The sequence below is a fragment of the Ambystoma mexicanum genome, chromosome 6p, assembly GCF_040938575.1.
Source record: "Ambystoma mexicanum isolate Mex_15411 chromosome 6p, UKY_AmexF1_1, whole genome shotgun sequence".
NCBI lineage: Eukaryota > Metazoa > Chordata > Amphibia > Caudata > Ambystomatidae > Ambystoma > Ambystoma mexicanum.
In genome coordinates this window covers 1453702837-1453724197 of record NC_090935.1, presented here as the reverse complement: position 1 = coordinate 1453724197, position 21361 = coordinate 1453702837, and the positions used below count along the sequence as shown (strand labels likewise).

Genomic DNA, 21361 nt, shown 5'->3' with positions numbered 1-21361 from the left:
TCAAGTTCATCTTCAATGTAAACAAAATGTGCATTTCAACACCACCATACAATTGGCTGCAGAAAAGGCCCAAGACAGGGATAGCAATTTATCAGCATACTTCAAAATTGTATCCACTAAGAAAATGTATACTTTTAAAAAAAAAAAGAAAAAAATTCATTTGATTAAGCACCATCTCTCTAACAAAATGAATGCCTTTTTTAATGTACTTATGTAATTATTCATTGTAATATTTCTTGGTATGTATTATATCAATAATATTCTTCATATATGTTTCAAACATTTTACTTAAATTTACTTTATTTTATGATCTCAGGTGCGCTTCGAATCATGCTGCATGTGAATTGTATTACTCAGACATCCGTCAGCATTATATATTGGAGTCCAAAACCCATAAGTGGAATCAAAGACAGTGAGGAGCAGATACAACAATTGGCCGTATGTACAGTGTTGAACTTTCAACAGATTGTGAGATTTTGTTTTCAATTACTACTCCTCCATGTAAGAGGAGCAAGATCCTTGAAACATTTTTTTTGCTATTAACATAAATTACACCACACAATATATTTACACTGTGTGAATATCTTCCTTTACGCACATTAGTCTGTGTACACAGGCTTTTCCAGTAGTTTAATAGCATTGCACTCAACATCTATCTGTACTACCCCCTTCCGTTGTAATTTCCTGGTTATCTTTACCTTGTCAGTTCTCTCTACTGCCTCTTTTAGGGTTCTCAATGGTTCCCTCGTACATCTTTCCGTCACCTCCTCTTTCACCTTCCTGAAGTTTCTCTACTCCTCCACTTCTTTCAACATTTCCGTTCTACCTTAGTTTCACTTTAGTCTATCTCTTCTACTTTTCTTATCCATCTCTCATTACTATTTTCTCACACCAGCTGTCTATTATCTTGCCAGCCTTCTTCACATCTTTGGGCTCCTCCCTCACCCCTTTGAGCACATTCCCTAGAACAATTCAGGCTTTCCAATTTCCTGCCATCTCACTTTCCATCTTCACTTCTTTGTGCACCTTATTCACCCCTTTTGGGCACCAATCTTAAAATTCAGGCTTTTTAGTTCCCCTATATCTCTGTCTCTCAGTCTTCACCTCCTTGGATACTTTCTTTCCACCACTCCTCCAGGCCATTCTCCATCTGGCCCTCGGGGTCAATCCCCTCTCAGAGTCATTTGGAACAATTCCAATTAATGGTTTTGTTCTAACATGAATATCTAGTATACCCACTTATAGGCTTATGGAATTCAAACGTATACATGTATCATTGAGTAGGTTTTAGAATGTATATGAAAAGCCTAAATAAGGTGGTCCCGCCATTGCAGTTGTGCTTTGTAATATGTGGTATCATTGAGAAGTCTTTTTTATCATACTGATTCATATCTTTGTGACAAATTGCATTTACACTTCAAGTTATGCACAAGGTGGTTTGCACTGGTCACTTTAGTCACCTTATTGAGCGTTAGTCACTTTAAGATGTTTTTAAAGCATTTGTATATCTGATTAAAGAGGAATTTGTTTCGATACAGTCATGTTGGTTAACTTCGTCAATCAGGTTGCGCACCTTGATAACAATGGCATTTCAAGTACATGGGGCGATGGATAGATTATATACAAGTCTTTAACCACCAGATGTCCACATGATAGATTTGAAGGGACGGGAATTATGATGGTGTTAGTGTCAATCTCCTCTTAACCTCATTGTCCTTTTCCTCCCCATCCTTCTAGCTCTTGTTCCATCCAGCCCACTGGGTCTCTTGATCCCTCCCTTTAGGATCTCTCTTTACCCAGATTATTGGGCCTGGTCTCCTCCCTACTCCAGCGTTCTGTATTTCAACCTCCTTTCTCCTGCTCTTACCAGACTCCAACGGCTCTGCTCTACTCTCCTTTCTTTGCTCCTTCATCTCCTCATCTAGCTTTTATTCAACTCTCCAGCCAGCAACTAATAATATCTTCCTCCTATATTCACAATCTACTGACTTGGCCCTTGAGGTTTCATAGGGATGTGGCCCTCCTTCCAGCTTTCCACTGATGGAATGGGAATCAAGTGTAGTGGTTTCATATATGGAACATGGGAATCATAGTTTTCTGGGTCTGGAAAAGAGTTTTGACAAAAAAGTTCACCACATTAGAGTTCCCAAGCACCTCTTTCCATCTATGCCACTGGGATAAGGGATTGTGCCTGGGATCCCTTGGACTACCTCAAGTCCTGCCTCTTTCGTTCGATGGATTCAGGAGTAGTTTCAGCAACTGAATGAGGAGAAGCCATGCTTATGGGCGCAGGCTGGATCGCAAAAATACTGCTCCTCGATTTTCTTAAAAGGTCCCAGAGTAGCTACAATTATTCTGTGAAGACCACCACCTTCCTGGGTGGCATGGTGGGGTCAGCTCTGGGATCCTCTCCTTGTGGTCTGCTATGGAGACCCCACCACCTACCAGGCAGGGCACTTTGTCACAAAAAGCACATGTAATTTGATGCTCTTAACACATGCAGCCTTCCCTTGGCTTATTAATATTTCTCTATTTCAAGAATGGCTGAATGCGTTATTCAGCTTTTCAGCAATTTTGTAAAGTCAATTGCCTCTAGAGAATGTCAGTCAGTTCTTTAGTTATTTACATAACTCTCCATGTTAATAGGTAGTAGTAAACTGCCGGCAGGTTATGGGAAGGAATCATTTAGTTGTTTATATAACTCTCCATGTTAGGTATAGGTAATAAGCAGCTCAGAGGTTATGGGACGGGATCCACACTATAGGTGATGTCATTACAACGTCAATCACTTCCATTGTCTGCATAATAATCCAATTTAAAGTAAACCAAGACAAGCTAGGAGCTGTGACAGGACCAGTGTTGTGGCCTAGTTAAGGGGAGAAGGAGAGAAGGGGGGTGGGGGTCGCACCCCTGCCCAACACAGGGGCCCCACCCCCCATACATGGAGAGATTCTGGCCTCCAGGCCTTGAGTCAGCAGGGGCAGCTGCCCCAGTCCACCTTGTTAAAATGTGTGCTGACCCTCCGACTCCCACCATTGTCAACGCCTCCTTCGATTCTAACACAGTACCCAGTTTTAGACACAGAAACCTGGGTCACGCCACTCCCGAACAAACCCTCCCTCGACCCAAACCTTACCACCAGCTACTATGTTAATAGGATCAAGAGATACATTTGTGCCGTCAATATGTTTTTGACATATATTCAAAATGAGGTTTACTAAAAGGGAACATCTGAGCCAATATTGAGCACAATATATAAGAGTACACGTTAACTTTAGCTAATAACGGTCCGTTTGAAATTACAGGGGCTGTCTGGCATTAATTGTTGCTGGTTTGCCCTAATGGGCTATTGTCCCTCTGAATAATGGGGGAAGAGGGTTAGCAGAATGATCTCATCTAATCAATGGGTAGTTTTTAGAGTTATGGGTCCAGCTTAACAGCCAATACCCGTGAGCACAACAGACTCCGATCACGCCAGCATACAAATTGTCGGTGTTAAAGAATACTGGTCTTCTGACGTATTGTGTTAATATATCTGCATTAGACTCCAAGATGGCAATCGGGCTGATGGAGTAAGATATGGCAGGGGACGCAGATAAACCAGGTATCATTTTCCTTATTAAAAACCTGCACTTACCTTCTTTCTTCAGTGTACTAGTGTTAGGTAAACACATGTGAACTGAATTAAGTAACCCCAGTCTGGTATGACATTGCAGGGTCTAAATGGCACATGCTTTAGGTTTTGGTCTCCATTCCAATATGCCAGACGGGTGTACTGAAGAAAGCACTTCCCGCTTCGTACAGCGTCTTAAGGGAAATTTCTGGCAACAATTGCAGATATCGAGGGATGCACCGACACAACGAAGCTATGCTCACTAGTAGTGGGTATTAAATATGAATTATTTGTGAACATACAATGGTATGCATTGTAATTACATGGTCTGACAAAGTAGATTGGTTTTAATAATATGCATTTTGTGTTTTATGGTAGCTGGTGAATATGACTTTTTACTGCACTGGCGGGTATGCATAGACAAGTCTGCAGGTATGTTCACCTCAAGCACTATCTGTATTGTGGTACTGCATATTTAATTTTTCATTTTCCGTTGGTTTAATTTCACCCAGCGTGTGGTTGTGAATTTTAGAATGACGTCAGGCATGCACAGACAGATTATATTTGGTTTGGACATTAGCTGTGCTGATTTACAGCGTCGTGCACTTCACCCTAACAGTAGCACAGCCATTGGCCTTCCCTGCAATGCATAATCGGGTGTTTTTTTTTATTCAGTTGAATTTAATCATTGAAGTTGTTTCTGTATTAAACTGGAATGGCCATCTAACATGCGGATTTGGCACCTTTCATAAGGAATATAGACATGGTTTTGTAATAAATGGACACATCAGGGTGTGGGGGCACTTGCCTACTTGCACGTTTCAGCATGCTGACAGTGAGACATGGCATTTGTTTGTCCATGGAAGCAGTTTACAAATTTAACTAAATGCCTTTTTCCTTTTTGTCCTGCCCCCAGCCCCATCAAATTATCCTTCTAATGTTAATGTTTTGGATTTAACCTGGGGGTAATCTGACTCTGTGGGCCCAAACAATGAATGATTTTGTATACTGATTATGTTCCTGATTTGATTGTTTGGACTGGTGAGTTATTTGTCCCTCAATATTGCAATTGTGATGTTGTATTCTTTGTTAATGTGTGTAATATGATATGAAACAGGTGTTTAATGTTACTGCATTATAATATTAGCCTGGAAAAAGACTGAGGTCGTAACACTTGTCGGCTGGTTTCTGGATGGAAATGTAGTCTTGTCAAAGAATTGTGTCGGGCCCAGTGTAGCACGCGTTTCTGTGTTTGTTTGATGGTCTAGTATTTAGGACACTTGGGGGATAGGGTCCTGATCTCAGGACCACCCACAGCGCACGCAATTGGCATATAAATTATTTCAACATTGCTGACGTGTAGAGCTGGTTCTGGCTTCAAATTGCTCCAAGCATTCATTAGTTATTTATGGAGGTGCATGAAAGTTGTGCAGATTAGGTTAGTTGGGCGAGGACAGAAGATGGAGGATCTCTTAGAGACCAGAGGAGGCGTGTGTGAAAGGAGTTTGGAGGCTATTGTAAGGAGGGGGGGGGGGGGGGTGTGGAGTGTTTGTGTGAGAGAGGGGAAGAGTGTGAGTAGTAGATATAGAGTAGTAGTTGGGAATAAAGATAGTAGGCAGTGGTGTTAGCGAGTGAAGGAAGTAAGTAGTATAGTGGTAGTCGATACTAGAGGGGTGAGCAGGGCATCATATCCCCAAGAGTCCATAAGGGTATGAATATGGGCTAGCGAAGAGGTGAGCAGGGCACCATATCCCTGAGTGTCTTGGAGAATTAAAGGATAGTGGTAGTAGCAGAATAGGAACAGAAGTAGAGGGAGAGTGGGAAGAGTGACAGTGAGTAGAAGAATAGGAGTTGATACTGGAGTAGAGGAACAAGTTACTTACCTGTAACTGTTGTTCTCCAGCATGGGTCTGGCATGGATTCACATGCTCATGAATATTCCCCGTCGTCAGGCTGGGAATCCTTGGTAACAGAAGAAACTGTTTCAGTTTTGTTTCCAAACTGTCTTTCTCCTATAAACCAATCACTGAGCTCTGGGTCATACTGCCCCCCCCCTGCCAATGACTGCCCTCCACCTAAATCCCTCCTCTGGCAGCCATCTTCATATTTGGTAGCACGTAAAGTGGCAGTAAGACCAAGAGAAGAGCTGCAGAGGGTAAGGCGGCAGGGTTCGCATGTGAATCCATCCCAGACCCATGCTAGAGAACAACAGTTACAGATAAGTAACTTGTTCCTTCTCCAGCATGGGGTCTGGCATGGATTCATATGCTCATGAATAAAGAATACATAGCAGTTGTTTGGCAGAAACCTGTGCAGTTCCCTCAGGGACCACTGCAAAAGGCTTAAGACTATAGGTGTTGGCAGTAAACCCAATTGGTAGCAGTCTGTACCACCCAGATTTACCTGGTAGCTGTGGCTGAGCAGCCAGACTTCTCTCAAGAAGAGAGAGACAGTATATAGAGTATACAAGATAGGTACCAAAATACGGTAGCACAAGCAAACACTGACCAGAGCTTGGGTATACAAGTATATACTTATTTATTTAAAAACACACTTTGTAAAATACACTAACACTAATATGGCAAGCAAGTTCAAACACAGTCACTATTAATATATATACATCCCTGATCACTTATTGAACAAGTCTTAGTTAAAACACCACTTATTTTCAGACAGAGGTGAACGGTTAACCTAAGATGGCACTCCAATAAGTTAATTAAAAAGGGAGGGAAAAGGCAGAATTAGGAACATACACAATACCAACTCTTTAGGAGAACCAGAGCAAGTCAGAAAAGGCAGAGTCCACTGAGGAGCAAGAAAGTCATAGGCCAGGCCCACTCTTGGAGAGAGCAAGGCGGAATGAGTCCAAGATCACACAGTTGAATAGTACTTTTCAAGAGTCTTTGCAGAGAGTTCAACAAGGGTTGGATCAAGTCAGGAAAAGTTAGTTAGGAGGTCCCAAGTCGCCCCAGGATAGAAAGTCAAGGATTTACGGGACACCTTGGACAGTGTTGCAAGGGAGACCAAGCGGGACACAGTACCTGAAATGGTGAGAAAGCTCCAGCGGGGGCAGTTGTTCCTGGCAGTGGGTGCAAGTCGGTGCTTCATCCAGGGGAAGAGAAGATCTCGACGTGGAGTAAAGTTGGAGGTCGTTGCACTGCCTGGGAAGAAACCAGCCGCGGAGTTTCCCGGTTAAAAGGTACTACCCTTTTATTTGCGGTAGTAGTGAAGCGTGGCTATCCGGCCGCCGGGGTGCTTGGCACGGGCGATTCGACCACGAGACGATCCAGGAAGGTGAAAAGAGGGCAAACTGGTTATCCCCACCAGTTCAGAGGAAGAAGACTCTCCGGGATGAAGATCTTCTCTGTCGTTGGGAAGTGGTGAGACGGTTCAGCAGGGCTCCACCGGTGGTGTTGTCGTTGCAGGTCGGCTCAGCTTCTCCCTCTTCGGATTCTTTGGTCCTGTGGCGACTTCTGAAGTTCCAGTCCCCAAAGCCCTGCTTTTATGCAGAAAACCCCCATTCATCAGTCCTAGCTGTCACTCAAACATGCTAAGTGGTGAGCCGGGCGGCTCACCACTGGGCCAATCACACAAGAGTGCGACTTGAGTTGCCGAGGCAACTCAGTCCAGGGTGCCTAAACCCCCCCCCCTCCCACACATCCTGTAGACCCAGACAGAGTGGCACCCCTTTTGGAGGCTACTGTGGAGAAGCCCGCCAAAAAGTGGAACAAAGGGCTCGACTGGGGTTGGAGTTACAGAGGTGAACACAAACGCCATTTTAAAACCGAGTCCTGGCAAACAGACCCAACCGGGGAATAAATATTAAATAAATAACTCAGCGGTATCTTTAACATTGCACCAAAAAGTGGTGCGTTTAAAATGAATGGGAAAATCCCATAGGAAATATTTTGGTGGAATATTTCACGTGGTAACCACTGCCATCAGCCAGAAACTCGACGAGGGGGGAACTGCACAGTGCCCCCTCGAAAAACAGACCCAGGAGCAATCCAATTACCCCCTACCAGTATTTCCACAATATGATGGTTTGTACTGGTTCTGTTCACAATTTAAAACTAGTAAAGTCAATGGTGACTTTACATGCCCTGGGAGACAGTAGTCAGTCCCAGGGTATGGAGTCTATGTTTCGGGGTCACTATGACACCCTTGTGTTACTGCACTGAGGGTGCTGTGTAACACACTTACCAATAACACATGGAACCCTATGAAGTAAAAGACCCCATAGCCCATAAAACACATTTCAAAGTCAAAGGATATCTCAAATCATGTCTAAGAGTGGGAGAAAAAGAGTCTCACTCTTAGCAGGAGAAACAAATAAACCCCAAAAAACCAGCAAAGCTGCTGGGGGACTCACTAGGTTTGGGAAATTAACCTTAACAGAGAATTCTCCCTAACAGCAGTACACGCATGCACAACCACGGGAGGTGGCAAGGCTCAACAGAAGCAATCTCTTACCTCCTCACCAGGCTCAACTTCAAGCAAACGGGTTGTGCAGCACTGCTTGGCTGACTCTGGATTCCTCCCTGGAATCCCTATCGACGCAGTAGAATCTCGTGATGGTGTGAGTCAACTTCCACGTAGCAGCCCTGCAGATTTCCAGGGGTACACCAGACAGGAACGCTGTTGTAGCAGCGATCGCTCTGGTAGAATGGGCTCTCGGACTGCCAGGCAGCGGTCAGTTTGCCAACCGGTGATAGTGAGTGATACAGTTGGAGAGCCACCTGGAAATGGTAGCCTTGGACAGGGCCTTCCCATAGTTCACAGGACAAAAGTTCACAAAGAGCTGAGAAGTTTACCGGAAACTCTTCATGCGGGCCACCTAAAACTTCGCAACACTCTAGCCACAAAGTCCTTTCAGCCGACGACAAAGGTTTGTTTAGATGAAAGTCCAACGGCGCCATGGGCATGAATGAGGGGTGCGTCCGCAGCACCACCCTCGTCTCGTGGAAAGTTAGGCGTCGTGCAGAGGTGATGGCCATGAGAAAAGTGGTCTTCCATGACAGAACCTTGAGTGGAACATAATGCATAGGCTCGAATGGAGCTCCCATGAGCCTAGTAAGCACCACATTGAGTTCCCACACTGGGGCCTGGAGCCTTCACCAGCGGGAACAAACGCAGTCCCTTGATGAATTCCTTAACTAGATGGTGCAACCACAATGAGGACCGTCCCAGAGATCTGGTGTAGTGGGAGATAGCCCCCAGATAAACCTTGATGGAGGCGTGAGCCAGTCCCGATCAGCCAATGACAGCAAATATGGAAGTACTTGAGGGGCCGTGACCCTCAGAGGGTCGATCTTCTGCGAACAGCACCAAAATGCAAATCTCTTCCATTTGTGTCCGTAGCATTTTAAAAAGTAGACGACGCCCTGGCGAGCACCTCCTTGCAGTCCGCTCATAACCCCCATACTCTAATGCTGCAGCAGCCAGGCCTTCAGCTTCAGCGATCCTGAGTCGTGGTGCAGTATTGCGCCTCCTTCCCTGGCGAGAAGATCCGCGACCACTGGAAGCTTGTTTGGACGCTGATATACTGAGAAGTTCTGGGTATCAGATCTGCCTCGGCCACACTGCTGCAACAAGGATCATCCTGCACCGGCTGAGTTGATTGAGGACTTGAAGAAGCAACGGCAACGGAGGGAACGCATGAAGAAACAGACCCTCCCCGGGGAATGAGAATGCATCCCCCATGCTCCCCGGCTGGAGAAACCTGCTGGCGAACCTCCGGCACTTGGTGTTCGTCGCCGTCACAAACAGATCGATCTGGGGATTGCTCCATTTGCCGTACAGGTTGTCCACTTGGTCCTGCCGAAGCTCCCACTCGTGGCAAGAGCGGAGCTCCCTGCCAAGCGAATCGGCGACGGTGTTCTTTACGCCTGCCAGGTTGAATGGAATGAGTAACATCCCCTGGGCAACGCCCCAGGGCCACAAGTCCTGCGCCTCCCTGGAGAGCGCTGGGGATCTGGTGCTCCCCTGCTTCCGGATGTAAAACATTGTGGTGGTATTGTCCGTGAAGACCCTCACCACCTTGCCCTTGAGGGACGGCAGGAATGACTTGAGGGCCTGTAGTTCCAGTACGTTTATGAGTAGCGCTTTCGCTTCTGGCAGCCACAGGCCTCTGGTGTGAAGAGGTCTGGTGTGGGCTCCCCATCCTTCCAGAGATGCATCTGTGGTGACTGTGCCCTGGTACGGGGGTGGGGGGCTCTGGAAATCCGTGTCCCCGGTGATATTGAAGCGTACGCCCTACCATCTGATCGCTCGTCAGAACTCCTAGTCAAGCACAATCTGTCCTAGAAGCTTCCGGACACTTGGAACCAAGGGCGTCGAGGAACTCCTGAAGCGCCGCATTTGCAACCTGCAGAACCGAATCAGGTATATTCACAACGGCATCATGCCGAGCAGCGACTTGATGGTCCTCACTGTGGCGATCTTCAGTGCCAACAGCCGTTGCACCTTGTCCAAGATGACCGATATCCTTTCCTCCAATGGTGACTCCAGGCATGACACTGTGTTGAGCTTGGATCCAAGGAACAGAGCGTCCTGCGATTTAGTTAAGCAGGATTTTGCATAATTCAAAGAGAACCCCAGATCCGTCAGCAGCTGGACGGTCCGGTCCGTGTGTTCGACGATGATGTCCCTTGACTTGGCCCGGATGAGCCAGTCGTCCAGGTAGGGGTAAACGTGGATCCCTTGCAGTCGCAGAGGGGCCGCCACCGGCACCAAGCACTTGGTGAAGACTCTGGGCGCCAACTTCAGTCCGAAAGGAACAGCCTTGAACTGATAATACTTCCCCTAAACGATGAAGCGCAGAAACTTGCGGTGTCCTTTGTGTATGGGGATGTGGAAGTACGCGTCCTCCAGATCCAACTACAACAGAAAGTCCCCCTCCTCCAGCGGGCTGAGCACATGCTGTAGCATGACCATCCTGAACTTCTGGGAAGTTATGTACTTGTTGAGCCGTCGTAGGTCGAGAATGGGTCTCCAGCTCCCGATCTTTCTTACGAGAAAGTACCTCGAGTATACTCAGGAGCCCCGGAGTCCCTGTGGAACAAGCTCTATTGCCCCCTTTCATAACATAGCCTGAACCTCCAGCGGCAGCTGAGGGATGTGGTTTACCTGCCGGGCCACCAGTGGTATTCGCTGACACTTTCGATGAAACTCCAAAGTGTGTCCGTTGGCGAGAGCGTCCCGCACTCATCTGTTGGTGGAGATGGTCTCCCACACGCCAACAAAGTTCGCCAGCCCCCCCCCCCCCCCCCTCCCACCAGGGTGCATGGGTGGGGGCCCGACGTCCTGGCCGGTTCAATCCTGCTTGGAGGTCAACAGGCCGCCCTGCAGTCCCTTACGGCGACGTCTGCCCCCCGAAGGCCTTGGAGCAATTCCTGTTGGCTTCCTGCCCTGAGGGATGGGAGGGCTGGCGGTAAGAGGACGAGTCCCCGCCGAAACTCTTCAAAGAGCAGATAGACTTCCCTCCTCAGGAACAAAAGGACAGTCGTCGTTCCTGTATAGTGCCTAGGGCACGTGCTGTCTCTGTGTCCATTTTGACGGCCTGGAGAGATTCATCCACAGCCTTCCCAAACAGGTTGTCCCTGTCAAAGGGCCTGTCCAAAACCCTTGTTTGGACCGCCTGTCTAAAGTTGGTGGCCTTGAGACAGCCATTTCCCATCTGGCGGATACCTGTGTCCACGATGTCCAGGGCAACTTTGATGGCGTGGTGCGACGCCATCTCACCTTCTTGAAGGATCTACAAAGCCTCGACCCGCTTGTCATCGGGGAGGAAGTCCAGTAACGGAGCCAACTTAACTTAAACCACAGCTCCCGGTCCTATCTGCCCATGATCGCAAGGGCGTTGGCAGCCTTGACCGACATCGCCGCCGTGTAGATAACCTTCCTACTCATCGAATCCAACTTCTTTCCCTCGTTGTCCAGAGGGGTGGAGGAAGAAGACGACGCCGACTATTTCTTCCTGGCGGCCACAGAGTCCGGCAACGGTTGAGAGTCCGGCACTCTGTACGTCTTCTCCAGCCGGTCTCTCTTCGCTGGGGTGGTAGCGGGGGTTCTTCAGCAGAGCCAGCCCGTCATCCCAAACATCATCCAGAAGCGGGACCGTAAGGATGGTCTTCCTCTCAGCCTCCCGGTGCTGATACAAGAAGCCTTCCTTCTTCCGGCGTGAGCTGGGACAGCTCCGACACCGGGGCAATCATTGCATAGAAAGACCCCACCTCCTCCAGCGGAGAGGCTCTGGGCGCAGGCGACGGGAGGTCCCCCATCCCACAGTCGTCATCCGTGCCCGTTGTCACCGTGTCCGGGAGAGAGGGGCGACGGGTGGCATGAGGCCAGCGGTTTCCCCGGTGTCAGTGGTGCGGCCTGAACTGGCGCCGCCGGAGAAGCGGGTGGTGGGTCCTCCTCTGTATCTCAGACACCAGCATGTGGAGGGTCAAGAGGATGTCCAGTGAAAGGTCTCTAGGCGGTATCTGGGGAGTAGGAGCGCTAGTTTCAGGGCCCTCTTCGTCCTGGGGCCCATCGTCATCGCCTCCATAGATGGTAATCCAGTCAACGCTGCCCCAGTCTTGGGGTTAGTTCCCGGCGTTTCCCTCCTAGTCATCACCCTACTGGACGGAAATTATCTCATTCATCAGCCGAAGAAATGTTTCCTGAAGGCCTTAAACATCACCCACCTCCCTTTCTTCGGGTCCACAGGGGTTGGTCTCGGGCTGAGGTCCGGCATTCTCTTCTCTGTGGTTTTCTCAACTGGCATGCTCGAAGCCTCCCTCCTGGAAGGAAGAGACACCCTGGCCGTTGTCGGGGAACCCTGCGCACCTGCCTCTACAGTCTACTAAAGAGACGCCAACACCACCTTGAGGGAGTGTGACAATTTCGCCTGGTGCCCTTGGGCCTTCATGGAAAGGCTGGGTTCCTTGTCCGGTTTTGGCCTTTTCCTTCCTGGCCGTGTCAGACACCTTCTCCTTCAGGGCCTTTTGGAAACCCTTGTCTACCTTGGCCTTCTCCGTCGCGGGTGGGTCGGGCACCGCACCCTGCTTGGCCTTCTCCTGTTTGGCCTTCTCCGGATTCTCTCTCAGCTTCCCCGGTGTAACGGACTTCCTCTTGGACAAAGATCCAGAGTGGTGCCTGGAGATCGATGCTGATGGGGATTACGATCGCACCCTGACTGTCACGGGACTTGCAGCAGCGGCGGCGACCCCGACGGAAGCAGACTCACAGTGTTTGCCTTATGTTGGGCGCTCACAGGTGGGGTACCCTCAAAGGGCTTAGAAGCCCGCTCAGGTTTGCCGGATCCAGAGGCATGCCACTGGGTGACACCCAGGGCAGAGGCCTTAGATTGCAGCCACAACTCCAACCGTTGGTGTTGATCCTTCAACGTGCGCCTTATGTATAGTGTGCAGGCAGTACAGGCACTGGGAATGCTTGTCATCCATGTACATTTTCCGCAAACCGCAGTCAGAGCAAATCTTCAAGAGGGAAGCGTCATCCTTCTGGTCTGACATGATCCACGCGGTGTAGGCCTGAAGAATCTTCTGGAAGCACAAGAAGACTACTCGACGAAAACAGCCCTTGAGGGGCACTGAAAAGTCTGAAAAACAGGTCCCAGTTAGTCGGAAGGATGATCGATGGAGCACGCAGGCTCGATTGACCGAAAAATAGAGTTTAACCCTCAAAAAAGCAAAAAAAGCAGCAAAAGCTCGAAGAGAAAAGCACGAGGATTCCCAACACTTGAACGTGCGGTAGAAATCTGAAGATGGCTGCCAGAGGAAGTGTTTAGGTAGAGGGCAGTCATCGGCTGAGGGCAGTATAACCCAGAGCTCATTGATTGGTTTATAGGAGAAAGACAGTTTGGAAACGAAACTGAAACAGTTTTTTCTGTTACCGAGGATTCCCAGTCTGATGACGTGGAATATTCATGAGCATGTGAATCCATGCCAGATAACAGAGATTATATCTAAAGACTAGTATGAAGCAGGGAAGTAGAGTATGAGCAAGAAGAAGTGAAGACAACAGAGGTAGTTGGAGGTACAAGCGTTAATAAGAACAGGAGTAGGAAAGGTAGTAAGATCGAAGGCTGGAGGTGGAAAGGCAGAGTGAGAGATTGGAGGGACAGGGACGTGGTGGGAAGAGAACTGCTTACAAGATCAGTAGAGTGATGGGTCAGGGACGAGAAGTGATGCAGGATGAAAGAAGGCAACATTCATTAGTACCTGAGAATACTACACAGGGATAGGAGAGGGAAAGTTATAAGTTCCCCAGGGAGTCAGAGAGCCAACGATTTAAGGAAAACACAAAAAGCCCAGGAAGTGAAAGACAGATAAGGGTTACCAATCCCAGTGTTACGAACATCCCCTATAGGGACGTTTGGGTTAGGGAGGCAGAGACAAGGCTGGGGGGTAAACCAGAGAGATGGCCGGCCCTAGTGCCAAATATCCCAAAACCGGCTAGGCCGAGATATCATCACCACAGGATCTACAGCTATCTCATCTATAAAGAATCTTAATAAACACCCTTGAACTTGCTATCTGGAGTCAGCATGGTTCTTTGTGGCAGGCCACCTTGTGACAGAGTTCATTGAGAGCGCTGTGATGTTTCGATAAGCCTGAGCCAACCCTGTATACTAACCGCCAAAGCGATGCAGTAAAACAGAGATTTGTGAACTCCTAGCAAGTAGACTTCATGTGGGGCAGAGCTGAGAAAACCGACTGGCTTGGGTAAGAAATAGCAGGGCAGAGAAAATCAGCCTCATGGTTCTAAATAGTTGGCATTTTGAATCCCCCTTATTCTAATTGTAGCCTTGCTTCTACATTTTAGGGCCTGAATTTGCTTTTTGTGATAAGGTTAGAAACCTGACCTTGTCAAGAGGGGGTAGGAACTCCGCTCAGTCTGTGGTGGAATAGATACCCGGGTGTAATCCAGTGCCAGTCCCATTCCAGAGCAGCAGATCAGTGGCAGTTGAAATTAACCCAGTTACCCACATATTCAGGATCAGTATTTATTGGTTTCCATGCAATGCCTGGTTTTCTGGAGTGTGCACTCCAGCGAGACCACAGGCAAACCCCTAGACCACCAGAGGCATACAAAGGGGCCCGAAACCCCCAAAAGGGACAATGCTTACCTTTGGGACGGCTATGCCAAAGCCCCCCCCCACCCCAAAACGAACCTGTACATTTTTCCTGGCAGGCTGTGATCATACAGCCGCCCGCACAGAGAAAGGAGCAGGGATTAAGCCACTCTATGCTTTTGTTTGTAACACCTCCCGGGCAGGCAAGACAGGGCCAGATTGGCATGGGCAACTGGATGCAATAGAAAGAGAAGAGGGAGCGTAAAGGGGGCAACTGGATGCAGAAAGTTGCAGTTTGAGTGGGGTCTGGAGGAGGAGGAGGTGGCAGACCAAGAGCCCAGCAGGAGAAAGACATGAGAAGACTGTGTGAAGGTGATTTCTGGAGCAGATGTATTAGTTAGCAAGTGCAAGTGATACTATCTCATGTACACTCACAATGCAGTAACAAGTGTGGGTCGGAGAGAATTTGTAGGCAGTGAATGTGAAGTGTGCGTGAAAAGGCAATGTCTTAGTAATAGATGGGGTATAGTGGTAGTAGTAGTGTGGAGGAGGGAGTAGTAGTGTGGAGGAGAGGCTAGCAGTGTGGAGGATGAGTGGAGGAGGGAGTAGTAGTGTTGAGGCAAGGCTTAGAAGGGAGGGACAGAGGAGGAAGGTGAATTTAGTAGACAAAGTAGCGGTGGGTTGAGGAGGAGAACATCAGGGAAGTGAGGGGGAGAACAATATGTGGACATGGTAGAAAGGAGACAAAAAGGCCCGATTCACAGAATGTTTTCCTATGGGATTGCGCCATTATAAAACACTTCCATGAATCAGGCCCAAAGTTAGACAGTGTCCAATACCCCTTTTGATTAATATTGCTTGCATAGTGCAGGGACATTCTAGGAAGTTCCTGGGGAAGTTTTGACAGAAAAGGCATGTGGCCTTTAGGTCTTCACTACCATCATAAAGTAGAGCTTAGACCGTAAGGGGTCAATAATTGATAGCTACTAACACAGGGATTATGGAACACCTGGATTAGGGAAGAGGTGCTTTTCTAAATGAGAGAGAAAGATGGCCCCTGGACCAACTGAAATCATTAAAAAGACCTTGAAATCCAGAGACTCGGTGGGGCAGGATTGCAAACCTAAAGACTTTGTGGAACAGGATTACAAGTCCAGAGGTGTTTTTTATTAGACCATAAAGCAATGTTATGTGAGTGAGTTATATGTTTATTAGACTCATTGATGATACCTCCTAGGAAGATTTTCCGATAAGGAAACCTGGATGTTAAACTAGGGTAAGATATATTAATTTGTAAAAACTGGGAGATTGCTGGTCCAAAAAGTAACTACCCCATTGAGTATTCCCAGATCAGGAAAGGAGATGTGGGCGTTGTTCCTTTGCTTTGTTTAAATCAGCACTATAGCCAGCAGGAATAAACATGCATTTAATTTAAGTTCTCATTTCTCCATCTGTGTGGTGTTGCTCCCACTTGGCTTTGTGAACCTCAAACGCAGTACTGTTTTCTAGTACTATAGGTGGGGGTGCTTTTAGGTCCATGACAAGTGCATCTGCTGTTTTCAGCAACAAAACGTGAGCTCAGGGTGAATACGCCAATTCTTTGTCAGGACGTTATCCTTTTCAGAATTGCAAATGAACCCAAGAAATGTGCAGCACATTTATGGCAAAACCTTTGAATACCTATGTTTTTTGTGGATAGATATAATTTTGGCCTATTATATATTGAGGGCTCTGTGTCCTTTTTCTGTCTGCAAACTTCTTGTAGCTAGTGTTTTGCCTCTAAAATGTATTGTCATTTTTTGATGTGTCTCGTTTAGTACCTCTAAGGTACTAGCAATACTGGACTTCTGGTATTCTAACAATATTTTTAAACATCTTGGGGTAAACCACATAGGTAGCATAAACACTGAGAACTTTGATGAACTATGTTTTAGGTTACTATATCTAATCTCAGCTAGTGGCGCCCATTTTGCCAAACCATCCTGGAACTACATAACAAAACACCTTAGGAGCTGTTCCACAGATGGGTTGACTCATTTGTTTGTCCATCAGATGTTGGGCGGTTACTAATGGAATTGTAACAAGAAATTTCGAATGAATTGCACATGGCTGACCACAATTAAGATCTGAATTGTGATCAGCTATCGGTTAAAGATACATTCTGGTAATCATATTATTTCTTGTGACAATAATGTGGTTGCTTATGTAGCTTCTTTAACATGAAATGTGCCATTTTAGTAAATGAATCCACCACTACAAATACTGTTGTAAAACCTTCAGATTAAGTCAATTCTACGACAGAATCCATATAGAGCATTTGCCAAGTGTGAAAAGGGGCCTGTCTGGGTCATGGAGATCAGGATGTGGTGAGCAAGGAACCTGGGTACTGCCACCGGCTACCAGCTGCAGTGCCTCGAAAACAGTGTAGCGATGATGCCCTGGCTTACCCCATCCTCTCCCATGAGCTTGGCAGGAACTTGTCACAAGGGCCAAATGTCAGCATGGCACCTTTTACAGGAACGGATTATGGGGGAGGAGAGGGAAGGGCACAGAGCTTACAGCACCTGCACTCTCCAGTTCCCTCACGTGGGTACAGAAATCATATCCAAACTACAGGGGGAAGGAGCGGGACCTGAACGAACAAAGAAAACTCAAGCAGTTAATCGGTGACTTTACAAAGGTCTCCACATGGGTACACCTAGGACCTGCTAGGCTAAAGTCATCCCTGAGAGCGATGCCATGGTGTGGCGAGCAGAGAGAAAAGGACTGCCCCTGAAGAGAGACCAAGGAACCCAAAGTCCCACATCAAAACTGAAAGTCATTTTCTAGAGGCAGGGCCCATCAACCATTCTCCATTCTATCACATAGGGAGATACACATGAGCCCCCGTAGGTCAGTGAGAGTCTGCAAGGTGGAGAAGGCTGTGGGTCAGAAGGCTACGACAGTCTTGAGAATCTCATTTGGATACAGCTGGAGAGGAGAGCAGAAGGAGGGGGTGGCCAGAGGAGGACCCTGTAGGCTGGGAAGAGAAGAACTCAGGAGACAGTGGTGAGGAGGGGATAGAAAAAGACCCAGGAGGCTGGGGAGAAAAGGGCCAAGGACGTTGGAGGAGGAGGTGAAAAACATCAGGGGGATGGGAGAAGATAGTCCCAGAAGACTGGTGACAGCGAGAACCCGGAGCCTGAGCGTGGAGAATAAGGTGGGGAGCTAAGGATAAAACAAAACAAAAAAAAAGAGGGGGCAGTCCAAGGGGGGAAATAGCAGATGAATAGTGCAAGAGCAGGGGCAAGAGGTGAGAGGGAGGATAGTGGGGAACAAAGAAGAAAGTTTGAAGAAGGAATTAGAGTAGAGAATATGAGACTAGAAGGAAAGCATGGGCAGGCATGCAGGAAGAAGGAAGTTGTCCCAAGTGTGCCCTACATTGGGTGAACAGTATAGGAGGGAGGCTATTTGTGCTTGTTGCAAAGCGACAAGTAGCCAGTAGTAGTTCAGATTAAAGATGGATCAAGGTTTGAAGACAAGAGTTGTATTCCCTAAGAAAAAAAGTGTTACAGAGGGATTGGGTGTTAATCAAGGAACCCCTGAGCAAGAGATAACAGCAATTTCCTCGAAGACCCCAGCAAACCTGCCAAAGACTGGGAAGTGTTCTTAGGGATTACACTTCGGTTTCCTCACTCTCTTGCTGGTGCTTGAATAATTTTTTTTTTTTTAAAAGGGCTTTCCAATTCCACGCACTCTGACAGTAGCTGAAAATATTATACCATTTTTCATTTTTACTTAGTTGTAACCATTTAGGTCTACACTTTAGGTCACTGTTAAACTAATCTCCTTTACCCATTCTTCATCAACATGGAAAGTATGTTTCGGCTCAATATGTTGCCGTTTAATATTTTGAATCTTACCAGTTCTATTTTATCTTCTTTTTACTTTATTGTTTTGAATTTGTTTTTTGCAGCATCCTTTGCTTTTTTACTTGCATTTCTTTTATGTTGTTTATTTAGATCTATTGTTCTTATTAGAATACTTTCCAGCTGGCCCATTAAATGGCAGGGCTACACCTTTTGAAAAGGTATCCTCTTATTACAAAATGTTGCCCAAAGAAGAGAAGAACACTTGAGTAGCGAGTCCATGCCAACAAATTCCAATGCACAAGCATGCCCGCTAGCAGTTAGCACAATATTTCTCGTTTGGATCGTTAATGCCTGTTTTTTGGGGAAGATCACAATCACTGCGTGTTGGTGAATTTTACAACCATGCTATAATTTTGGGAAAGTTGAGATCATTTTTTTGTCTGCTCAACAAACATCACACCATTCTTTTTTCCAGTTCACGATCCCATTTGGCTTTTTGCTTGTCGATACTTTAGAATGTTTCCCTTTTACATTTCTTCTCACCAAGTGCAACTGAGCTCAAGTTGAGTTTACATTGCGACATCCATTCAATGAAATGAATTAAGCTCTGTCCCAAGTATGGACATCGAGGTGATGATTTTTTTTTAGCAACGGAACAGTCAAATCTTTCAACCTTCTGTTGTCAAGATGAGGGTTTCCAACCCAGAGGATTCATGGGATTTGTATTTTTCCCTTCTGCCAAATGTATTCTTCTGTGTTCATTCAGAACATATTTACGACTGAAGCTTTTCTGACAGTCATTGCAGGTATATGGTTTTTCTCCTGTATGTGTTCTCTGGTGCCGCATAAGATCACCCTTTCGTCTGATGTTTTTATAACAATAGATGCATGTATATGGTTTTTCTCCCGTATGCGTTTTCTGATGCCTGTTAAGATCACCCTTATGACAGAATCGTTTCCCACAGTGAGTACACGTATGCCTTTTCTCACGTGGTCTCCGTCTTCTCTTAAATGTAACAAACTCTCCTTTGTGCTTGAAGGTACCCTCATTTTGCCTACACAAGATTGGTATCTGGTTAAGGGGTGTCTTTGGAAGCATTTCCTTTCCAGCACTATTCGGACTTTCAGGGTATTCACAGGATTTCCCCTCAGAGCTGGTGTTTCTTTGGTGCACACTGAGATCTACTGCATTACTGAAGCCATGTTCGGATTGCATACTTTTCTGTGTTTCCAATTGCCGATGATTTGATGGCCATAGCTGGCCTCTGGTGTATGCTTGCGTCTGTGACGTTAAGGGCATCTTTCCATTTTCAACTGATGAAGTTGTGTAGGGTCGTGTTTTGCTTAGGTATTTTACAGGGTTTGCATCTTGAGGATTCTTTTCCAGAGTTCGATCATCTGTTTGGCATAAACACAAGTCAAATGATTAGACCTCTACAGCACATGTAGGAAAACCTTGTTACAAATATTATTCCATTCAATTTGATAGTTATAGCTTCAAAGATAGCTTTTTAGGTGGAACATTTATCATTGTTTAAAACATTGATATAGAGGTACAGCAATACACACCAAAATCCACCTTTAGTACAAACACATTTCCCAGTATGATACATGCCAGATAGTAAAAAAAAAAAAAACTTACAAAATACAACACCCCATTAGCTCTTTTGTACAATACCCAAATCATGAGTTTATCAAACAACCGGCCAATTTAACGGTGTTCATGCAGAACAGAAATCACATTCTGCAGAATGTAGTAACAATATTACTATTACAATTAAAAACATGGATTGGCATAGGCAAGTTTTGGCTTTAGAGTAGGCATGGGATAGTCATGTTCCAGAACTTGCCATAATATTCCTACATTCTCACAAGATGGTAAAAGCTGGCAAATGGTGTTATAACCAGAGTTTATTATTGCAGTGCCTGGCAAAAGGCCAGCCAATGCCTGTAGAATAACCAAAACCATTGGCTTTGCCAATATCTGTTTTAATCGGATTTCTGTGCAAGGGAGAGATGCAAGGGGACACATACTGCTCATAAATCAAATAGATAAAAGCCAACCAGGTTATGACATGTTTACTACACCTGGAGCTGGTCTACAGCTGCACTTAAACCATTACTTTTCAGAAGACTGTAGAAAAAACTTTAGCATCCCCTTAAAATAACAGACTCATGGGTGAGGGATGGGGTTCAGGCGGGATGGTTAAGGTAGTGGGTGGGAATAACCAAAAGGACTAGCATGGCCAGGGGTGTTCAATGGTTGGATAAAAAGCCAAACACCACCCACAGGATGTGCGTTTCTCCTCACACGGCATTGCTCTCCTAGCTTTGCTTCCTATGGTAATAGTTCTGCTTACAGGCAAAGATTACAACACCCCCTGGAAGCCCAACAGAGACAATGTATGTCTAGGAGATGCCATGGGAATGCTTAAAGTGACCGCTGGGTATGGCCTGAGGCAAGTGCTGTGGGCACACTGGATATGTAGGTGGTGACTGGGGCATGGTCAAAGGTCATACCCCAGACCCAGTGATACAAAAATGGATAGCAGTTGATGCTGTAGGCATGGTCACAGGCCATGTCTGGGGCAAAGTGGTCACTGGGCATGGCCTTCAACTAAGCTATAGACTCCCAAAGGTCACAATAGTGGCAAATTGCCATGGCCTACAGCCATGACCAGTAGCTCATTTGCCCCCTGCATGTCTTGCTTCTCTTGCATAATTCTGCCCATTTTCCAGCAATTCATAAGTAGGTCTCTGATACATGCATTGAAAGGATACACTTTTTCTCATGTTCCAATACCTGCTTCCCTCTTC

General features: G+C 46.6%; 1 protein-coding gene across 1 annotated transcript in view; it reads right to left on the bottom strand.

The window, feature by feature from the left end:
• Positions 1 to 18598: 18598 nt before the first annotated feature.
• LOC138510845 (zinc finger protein 25-like) overlaps positions 18599 to 21361 on the bottom strand; it is a 191769-nt gene continuing 189006 nt past the window's right edge. Inside the window, exon 10 of the mRNA XM_069626520.1 lies at positions 18599 to 19942. Coding sequence (XP_069482621.1) covers positions 19227 to 19942 — 716 coding nt within the window. The 3' untranslated portion in view covers positions 18599 to 19226. The remainder of the gene's footprint in view (positions 19943 to 21361) is intronic.